The sequence below is a fragment of the Adiantum capillus-veneris genome, chromosome 13 (genome assembly GCF_014529385.1).
Source record: "Adiantum capillus-veneris isolate H3 chromosome 13, ASM1452938v2, whole genome shotgun sequence".
NCBI lineage: Eukaryota > Viridiplantae > Streptophyta > Polypodiopsida > Polypodiales > Pteridaceae > Adiantum > Adiantum capillus-veneris.
In genome coordinates, this window is record NC_140943.1 from 132226628 (window position 1) to 132237033 (window position 10406).

General features: G+C 42.1%; 1 protein-coding gene across 1 annotated transcript; it reads left to right on the plus strand.

Moving 5' to 3' along the window:
• Window positions 1-526: 526 nt before the first annotated feature.
• On the plus strand, window positions 527-8338 carry LOC147444890 (uncharacterized). The gene is made up of 4 exons (XM_086527960.1): window positions 527-752; window positions 1843-2114; window positions 2435-2667; window positions 7786-8338. The coding sequence occupies exons 1-4, from the start codon at window positions 608-610 to the stop codon at window positions 8108-8110; spliced, it is 975 nt and encodes a 324-aa protein (XP_086384086.1). The 5' UTR covers window positions 527-607; the 3' UTR covers window positions 8111-8338.
• Window positions 8339-10406: the final 2068 nt, after the last annotated feature.

Consider the following 10406-nt stretch of genomic DNA (forward strand, 5'->3'; position numbering starts at 1 on the left):
TCATTCACACTCCTTTGAGTGATCATCAAATGGCATTGAGTTGTGTGTGTGTGTGTGTGTTACTTGCAATGATAGGCCATTTTAGACCTTCCTATTCTATCTCTCAAGTTGCTTCCATTCGCACCTTCCTCTTGAAAGGTGCTATGCATGCTGCTTTCATTAAATATTTGTAACATGTGATCTGTTACCGATTATGGTAGAAGGTGCAAATACTGTGATCTGTTGCTGATTATGGTAGAAGGTGCAAATACTGCATGGAATGAAATTGTGGTGCCCACTGAGAGGGGCAAGGAGATGACAATACGTGTGTTGGGGGAGCTATATCACACGTAGAGTCTCCCTTTCATTGAGTGAGAAAACAAGGGTAGGTGGAATGAAGGATTCACCTTGTTTTTATGAAACTTTGTCTCTGCGAATGTACTCCGAGTTGAGTTGCCACGCCCGTGTGATATAGTGTTAGAGGGGTAGAAAAGTACCACAAAACACAAGCAGTGTGAACGGTAGACTGAATTGAAGAGGAGAGAATGCGGGGTGAATGTGAAAGAAGCTCCACGAGTCCACATAACCTCTCCCTCTCTCTCTCTCTCTCTCTCTCTCTCTCTGGGGGATGGCGCAGGAGACGGTGGCATTTGTGTGGCTGGAGGACGGGAGGCGCATTGCCTACCAAGAAATGGGTTGCACGCAGGATACCGCCACGCGCTCTCTGCTGGTGCTTCATGGAGCTTTCTCTTCTCGTTTGTTCGCCATGCCAGGTAGCTAGCTCCCACACAGAGAGAGAGAGAGAGAGAGAGAGAGAGAGAGAGAGAGAGAGAGAGAGAGAGAGAGAGAATTCTTTACAAACATCAAGACTGATAGATAAGCAAGTAGTAGGCCAAATGAAGGTGAAGCAAGGGTTATGTGATGCTCTCAAAGACATTCTCATCCTTTTTAAGAAACTCCAAGAATGAGGATAAGATAAGCTTGTATTGATGCTCCTAGGTATGCTCACACAAAAGAGGAGATGGAAAAACAGAGCCATGGTCACATCTCAAGGTTGTTGTTGAAAAAATCGATGATGATTGCATTGTGAGTTAAGCCATTGATGATTGCATTGTCTGTGAATGCACCAGATACTGCATTTTTGGACATCAAGAAAAATGCGCCAGTTTAGAGGCACTCAAGAAAAAAAGCATCATTTTGGCGGGGATTTTGCAGATTTGGTCAAAACTGAAATCTGAAAATTGGATGAGATTCCTCATGAAAAGTCCAATTAGGTAATACCAAGATTGACCTGTAAGATTGACTTGGCATTCCATTTTGATGGACTAACTGGATTATCAAGGACAGGAAACCAAGTCTTTCCCCTTCCTCGCAAAGTCTTTTCTCTTGGAGGAAAGCGGTGCTACCCATCTTTTGCCAAGTCACATAGGATCCTATTCTATCAAAAGAGAATCAGACTAATGGTTAAATTTAAAATTGATTTAAAAGGTAAATTTGTGAAAAAGTTGTTGAGTTTCTTCTTACAAGGCTTTAGTTGGGCATTGATGTTAGGAGTCGAAATATTAACGACTCTCAAGTCTCTCGTTAGTCGGGAGAACTTTATACATGCTTGTGTATTCACAAACGGACTTGCTATAAACATCACACCCACAAAGGGGCCATAAGTGGGAACAACTCCCCCAATGGAGAAGCTGGTAACACCCATCGAACGCAGCCCATGAGCCTCAAACCCTCAACCTTGGGGTTACATCACAAAGGCTCATCCAACTGAGCTACGCTTCTTTCTCACTATGCTCTTGGTCGTCACTTTGATTGGGTGCTAACTTCTTTGCATTTCTCACAAGTATTCATGACATTGTGTAGGTGTATCAAGGGCAGTGTTATTGGAGTTTGGAGTGAGACTAGTGGCAATTGATAGGCCTGGCTATGGGGCGAGTGATCCAAACCCATCTCAAACTCTAGAGAATTTCACATATGACATTGTCTTTGTGGTGGACCAACTTTGCATGGGTCCTCAAATCTGGCTTCTTGGCTATTCTCTTGGTTGCATCTATTGTTGGGCCGCAGCTCGATACATCCCCCATCGTCTCGCTGGCATTGCCCTTTGGGCACCTCCTGCAAACTTTGAATGGAAGGTGTGAGTGCTCAACCATTTCCCTAATGTTGCCTAATTGATGAGAAAAACTTGAGAACTCCGCATGTGAGAAATAATAGAGATAAACTAACTATATTTAAGGTTTTTATACTAAATTTCTCTAAAATTTTCTACGTATTGTAGGTTTTCTCACCTTCAAAATTAAAATTTAGAGAGAGAGAACACACAAACATGCACACACATAAATCAAGGCTACTTGTGCATTCTACAAACCAAATATAATCCATTTTTGTGCAAAAGCTCTCTCTCTCTCTCTCTCTCTCACACACACACACACACACGCACACATTTTTTCTACAGATTTTTACATCAGAAGAAGTGCAAGCTATCAAAGCAGGGTTTTCCTGGAGGGCACTCCGAGAGTTGTACTTTGAGGCCAAGAGGGCGCCTTTTGCTGAGTTTAGGCAACATGTGGGCGAATTTTGCAAAAGGCTACTTGAGAAAGAATGGATACCAAATGCCTTCCTAAGAACGCTCTCTCCATCTGATACTAAGGCTCTAAGCGACCCTCATATTTTGGAGTTTTTCCTCAAGTAAGCACAAACGCACCTTCTCTTGACTGAACTCCTTTTCATTGGCAAGCATTGATATATATCCATGATTGTGTCAACTATTATGCAATTTGTTTATGTGAGTACATTTCTTTGGATCTTTCCCTATTATAAGCTATACTCACAATTGTGAGTGCATTTCTCTACATCTTCATTCTCATCCCTAATCATCATGTGAAAATCAGGAGAGTCTTTCTTGATTTCTACTATGACCAGTATGGCCGCTGGCTCTCTATAAGTGCAGTGAGCGTTGGTTTGCACAGTGTAGAGCACACAACCGGAGCTGGCCGGCAAGGTGAACACGCCACATGTCAGGGAGAGGGAGCCGGATTCCCTTCTCCCATTATAGATCGTATATTCAAAAAAATACATGATAGTAAATGCTCGTCTTGTACTACAAACATACTTAAAATACTCATTGTTAACCATAACATTTGGTGGGTATGTAGGGCTCACTCAAGACACATGCCTCATCCCTATATCACATAGGCAGCTTCAAATGAGATCAAGGGTGGAGGGAAAAAATGAGGGGCACATTGATGGTTGGCTGTCAGATTTGGTGGTGCGGAGGCGGCTTGAAATCCATAAATTTGCCTTGAATTCACAAATCCACCTGCATTTACAAATGACACACCCAAATCCCCTATATTTCAATGAATGCATGCAAACGTAGTGGTTAGAGCACTTTCTTGTTGCGAAGAGGTAGTGGGTTCATGACGTGGGCGCGAAGCGACCCCGGATGTACACGCCTACCAAAATCTACTTTTTGCCCTGAATTGTCAAAGATCCCCGAATTTACAAATGTGAGGTCGGACGGCCCGAATCCGCCCCCCGCCATAGATCCCATTTGAAGTTGTCTATGTGATATAGTGTAAAGGGGGCACATGGGACACGGACACACACAAACACGCACACGTGCCCGCACGTGTGCACGCTCGTCTCTTTGTCATGCTCTCCTTATAAGTCACATTCGATTAACCTATAGAAGGTTTGAATGCACTATACACATGCATACAAATTATGTAGATAAGTTAGTATTTATTTTTACTTCGTTAGCGTAGTAGCCAATTTGAAATCCCTGGCCTCTCAGTAATCCACGTGGCCTTGGTGATTGTTGAAAATAGCGACTTTCCTAGTGCGTTTTCTCTCTCTCTCTCTCTCTCTCTCTCTCTCTCTCTCTCTCTCTCTCTCTCTCTCTCTCTCTCTCTCTCTCTCTCACCTCGTCGCTTTCTCACTCCACCCAAACGATATCATGCTTGGTACTCCCTTGGTCGATATGTAAGCCAAATGTGGAGTGCTTAAGAAAGCACAAATAGAACTTGAGCAGCTTCCTGGCTGGAATGTCGCCTCTTGGAATGCACTGATTACGGGATGTGCACAACAATAGCAAGGCCAGAAAGATCTTGTTGAAGTGAAGCGAGGGGCTCTCTCCAGATGCGATCGGCTATGCATGCATCTTGAACGCATGTGGCTCTACGAGAGATGCTGATATGGGCACAAAGACTCACCATTATGTTGTTAGTTAGAGGCTGTTGAAAAAGGATGTCATGTTTGACACTGTCTACTATGGTGCGCTTGAGAAAGCACAAAAAGACGTGCTTGAGGAGCTTCCTGTCCGTAATGTTACCTCTGGGAATGCACTGATTGCAAGATGTGCACAACAAGAGCAGGCTGTTGAAAAATGATGTTCTGCTTGGCACTGGTTGATGCCAAATCTGGTGCGCTTGAGAAAGCACAAAGAGTGCTTGAGCAACTTTTTGGACGGAATGTTGCCTCTTGAAATGCACTGATTGCGGGATGTGCGCAACAAGAGTAGGGCTAGAAAGTTCTCGTTGAAAAAAAACGAGGAGCTCTCCCCGGATGCAATTAGTTATGCATGCATCTTGAAGGTATGTGGCTCTACGCAAGATGCTGATATGGGCACAAAGTTCCACCATTATATTGTTTGTTAGAAGCTGTTGCAAAAGGATGTCGTGCTTGGCACTGCCTTGGTCGATATGTATGCCAAATGTGAGCTGCATGAGAAAGCACAAAAAAGTGCTTGAGCAGCTTCTTCGTCAGAATGTCGCCTCTTGGAATGCACTGATTGCGGGATGCATGCAACAAGGGCAGGGCCAAAAATCTCTTGTTGAAGCGAAGCGAGGGACTCGCTCCAGATGCAATTAGCTACACATGTATCTTGAAGACATGTTGCTTTCTGTGCAAGATGGCACTGATATAGGCACAAAGATTCACCATTGTATTGTTACTCAGAGGCTGTTGAAAAAGAATGTCATGCTTGGCACTGCCTAATGTGGTTGGTGTGCTTCAAAAAGCACAAAAAGTGGTTGAGCAACTTTCTGTCCAGAATGTGGCATCTTGGAATGCTCTGATTGCGGGATGTGTACAACAGGAGCATGGCCAAAATTCTCTAGGTTGTTTTCAGCGGATGCAAAGCAAGTATATCGCTCCAATTCAGTCACTTATACTTTTATCTTGAAGGCATGTGGCTCTACACAAGTGCTCGAGGAGATTCGTGTCCTGAGTGTGGACTCTTGGAATGCACTGATTTCATGATTTTCTCCACAAGGGCAAGGCCAAAAAGCTCTATTTTGTTTTCAGCAGCCTCTATCCAGATGCAATCACGTACGCAAGAAGCTGATATGGGCACAAAAATTCACAATTGTATTGTTGGTCAGCGGCTGTTGAAAAAAGATGTTGTGCTTGGTGTTGCCTTCCAAATGTGGTGCGCTTGAGAAAGCACAAAAAGTGGTTGAGGAGCTTTTCGGCCGGAATGTCATCTCTTGGAATACACTCATTGCAGGATACGCACGACAGAAAGCTCTAGGTTGTTTTCAGCAATGCATCTCTCCAAATTCAGTTTGAATGTGACCTTCTACAAGCCGTTGACATGGTTGAGAGAATAAATGAGGCCATACCTCGTCCGGGGCTCTTGGGGAAGCATGTCATGCTCTAGGATGCTTTCAGCAGACGCAAAGCAAGTGTATCTCTCCAGATTTGGTCACCTATACTTTCTTCTTGAAGGATATGCTTACATCTTGAAGGCATCTTGCTCTATGCAAGAGCTCGAGGAGCTTCGTTTTGGAGTGTGGACTCTTGGAATACACTAATACGAAGATTTTCCTTGTGCAGCGTGCTTTGCATTGTCTTGGTCGATATATATGCAAAACGAGGGCCTCTTTCCACATGCAATCACCGACGTATGTATCTTGAAGGCACGTGACTCTACACAAGATACTGATATGAGCACAAAAATTCGCAATTAAATTGTTAGTCAGAGATTGTTGAAAAAGGATGCCATGCTTGGCACTGCCTTGGTTGATATGTAAGCCAAATGTGAAGTGCTTAAGAAAGCACAAAAAGAACTTGAGCAGCTTCCTGGCCGGAAATGTCGCCTCTTGAGAGATGTGTGCAACAAGAGCACGGCCAAAAAGGTATTGTTGAAGCGAAGCGAGGGGCTCTCTCTAGATGCAATTACTTACGAATGTATCTTGAAGGCATGTGGCTCTACACAAGATGCCGATATGGGCACAAATATTCTCCATTATATTGTTAGTTAGAGGCTATTGAAAGAGGATGTCGTGCTTGGCACTGCCTATTGTGGTGCGCTTGAGAAAGCACAAAAAGTGCTTGAGGAGCTTCTTGTTCGCAATGTCACCTCTAGGAATGCATTGATTGCGGGATGCGTGCAACAAGAGCAGGGCTGTTGAAGAAAGATGTCCTGCTTGGCACTGCCTTGGTCGATGTATATGCCACATGTGTTGCGGTTGAGAAAGCACAATTGTCTTTCTCAGTGTGCTCATTGCATGGATTGCTGCTCAACAGCTCTTGGAAACATGTACGGCAAGTGTGGCAACATGGAGATGGCTCGTGCAATATTTCATAGACTGCCTTACAAAGATCATGTGTCATGGAGTGCCTTGATTTCCGGTTATGCACATAATAGACAAGGTGAGGAGGCTCTTCAACTATTTGAAGGGATGGTGCAGAGAGGAATAGTGTCAGATAGGGTTACATTCATTTCTCTGACCAAGGCTTGTACCAACCTTGTTGCTTTAAAACATGGAGTCGATTCATGAACACGTAACCGACAAAGGGCATGAATGTGATTTCCATATATGTACCACATTTATAAATATGTACCCAAGTTGCAGGAGTCTAGAGGATGCTCACATGCTATTGCAACGGTTGCCAGTGATAAATGTTGTTACCTGGAGTGCAATAATTATTGGATGTGCTGAAGAGAAGAGAGAGAGAGAGAGAGAGAGATTGTGCTTTGTTTTCCACAAATCCTATTACCTTAAGGTGACAACCTTCACTTCGATTCAATACAAATGCGGCTAACGAAGCACTCTAGTTTATTTAATTATTTTATACTTCTTTTTTGGATTAGCAATACTAATGTAAGATGTAAGAGCTTGCATCTCCTTGGCACTAAGTGACACCCATATTAAATGCGGGGTGGAGTAATGGGATCGACGATCCGGGTTGAGGGGCAGGATCTCAAGGCGCACTCAACACGGCCGCACAAAAAACGAGGCGCAGTAAACTCGGCCAGCGGGAAAAACGAAGCACGTTGTTGGGTTTTGAACCGGTGGCCTTGTAGTCCAGGTTGAGGGTCGCATAGGCTAACCACCTCACCCATGCATGCATCATGTATGCCTAGTCGTTTTTATGGCCTTATATTGTGAGGTGATATGCATTTCCCATGTTGTCCAAGTTTAGTGCCCGTCTAGGTTTAGTTTTTTATTTGACTGTTACGGCTGCGATCTCCTCTGGTTTCGTGTGTGAGCTTCTCCGCCTTTGATCCCATTGCCTCCCCCTCTTAAATATAGGTGTTATTTAGTGTTGAGGCTTGCATCTGCTGACTTTAGTACTCGCATCACCCTTACCATTCACACATGTCCTCCAATTGAAACTATGCCATCAAAGTACCACCAAAAGCAATTTTAGCCTCACATTGTAGATCATTTGCATACAAAATGGAGTTTGAGCTTGGTGTTTACAGTTGCATACTTTGACATCCTTTTCATGCTACTTGAATATGTTTGATTAAGGTTTTTTTTCGGGGATTTTCCTTCATATGCTTGAAATATGCAGAGATCGATCAATGTCCGTAGGGGGTTGGACAAATGGTTATGGCCTTGCAAAAGATTTTCAACTTCTTACAACTCCCTGGGGCTTTGAAGCCAAGGAACTAATCAAACACTCTTACCAGGGCATGATTCACATCTGGCAAGGAGACCAAGATACAGCTATACCTCTACTCCTGCAAGAAATAATGGAAAGGAAGCTTCATTTTGTGAGACTCCACAAGTTGCTAGGCCAAGGCCATTTTTCAGGGTTTTACTTCAATGATTGCACGCATAGATCGACAATGACTGCACTCTTTGCAAGAAGAAGTCATAACAAATCTAGACTCTGAGGTGAATTCTTCAAAATAGAAATCCTCCACACAATCATTGTGTATATGAGGTGAATTCTTCAAAACAAAAATCCTTCACACCATTTGTTATTACTATATTGTTGTTATTGCTAACCAAATAAATGGTCTATAAGCTAAATCATGTAAAGGTAAGCTAGTTCATCCACTTTATTTTTTTTGTGGATAGGTATCTCAATTTATAGATTTCTCATTTGTGATTGCTCACTTACTCCTCTAATGCATGTATTTGGTTGCCTCTACAGTGTAGCTTAAAAATCAAAGAGCTCGTATTTATCACATGCTTTTTTGACTATCCAAAGGGCATGGTCTTAGTGATGACTATCCTTTTCGGCCAAACCAGAATTCAAAATGTCATTTATTACTTTAAAAGATTTTATTATTGATTGGTAATAAACTATTAAAGCACACGATATAAGGTATTCCTAATGGTTTCAAAAGAAAAATATTCATTAGCTACATACATAGTGCAAGGACACTTTAAAGAGAAGAAAACACTAAAGGAAAAATAAAGGAGAGAAAACACAAATGGACCAACATGGAGTAGATCACCTCTTTATATGGACACAAAAAGTCTTTTGACTTTCCACCTTCATAGGTCTTTTCATTTTCTAAACTCACCCTTCACTTATACACTTAAGATGTTTTGAAAGGCTTTTTATTTTTTGTGTTTTGTGCTTACGTTATCCTTTTGGTCCACATGGACAACATGTCTATACAATTGCCCATCATAAGTGCTAGTATGCAGTGCACGCAATGAGTGCATTACTTGAAGCTCCACTTATATGAATTTTATCATGGGAACTCATTTTTATGATTCAAATGTGTGTCAAAAGTTTTTGTAGAAGAAAATCAAAGGGTATTGGGTGGTCAACGTGTTGGAATTTGGTTTGCAACTCAATGACAACTTACATACTAAGGTGAACTAAAACAACACTTAAACTTCATAATTAGTCACTTTATTCAAGACAATGAGAGAGAGAGAGATGATCAAAACTAAACTTGAATTAGGTAAAGATTCTCTAACAAATGAGAAAGCTTACAATCATTTATATATAGCACTACATGTGCTTAGCATAAAACTAGGAGATTGCTTCAATAGTTATACAAGTGGCACAGTTCTAAGTGTACAATGACACATTGCTTAATCCTCCACAATGTTAACTCCACCTTTCCATTGTTCAGACGTGGGCTTTTATTGCATCTCTTTTGTGAACAATCTCTTCCACTTAGAAAAGTCATGTGTCAATAACCCATATGAATAACGTCTTACAACCCATGTGTAAAGATTATCCACTTGTGTTTGTGTATACACATCCACATCTTATGCTCATGTGTCAAAATGCTATCTCTTTGTATATGCCTATATAGAGACACATTGTGTAACATTTAATGGTCTAGTAACTTGTGTGTAGCGGAAAATAACATAAACATAGTGAGCATTTCATTAGAATAGATTCCTAATGAGAATAACAAGAGTGCTTGGGTGGAAAGAGCAACAAACAACATAACACCTAGTTAGATAGCATGAACAATACTTCAAAAGAGAGAGAAATAAGCTATGAACAACAGTTGAGGACCGGATTTACATGGAGCTAGTCCCCCCTCCAAAAGGCTTTGTATTATGGTTTCTCCTATGAAGAGAGACGTTTTACAATACAATTCTTTGTGTTCCTTCAATATTGGCTAGCGCAATAAAGATGGAAGCTTCAAGCACTAAGCAAAACACTTATAAAACACGACATCAATTCCCTCACGGTCTCAGACCCAAGACCTCACACACCTTCGAAGATGGTGAGAGCTAGCGGGGTATGAGAGTAGATTGAGAGGAAGAAGTAGTCGTCTTACGAGAAAGATGTACATCTCCTCACATAATCACTCATATTAGCATAGCTTAGCTTAGTAATTAGCATGGTAGAGGAGATGAGCATGCATTGAAGCTTGTATCTTGGTTGGATTTGCATCACAAAGCCAAGAGTTATTGGTGTAGGCCTCCCTTCTCACAAGCTTGGAGTAGGTGGTAAGCTTTCCATTAAAGCTTGAGAAGAGAGAGAGAATCTTCTTGCTCCACACATGAGATTGTGTGAGTGTGTAAGAGAATAATGCCTTGAGAAAATCAGCCCCCCCTCTCTCGGTCGACCCCCCTTGCTAATTGCTCATGCTACAACCCTATTGGACCTCCTCAGGCTAAGCCAATGGAAATTAAGCAACATAAATGATAGCCTTCTGACATGTGTCCCCCTTTTCCCTTTTGTAAGAGCTTTAGGTAATTAATTAA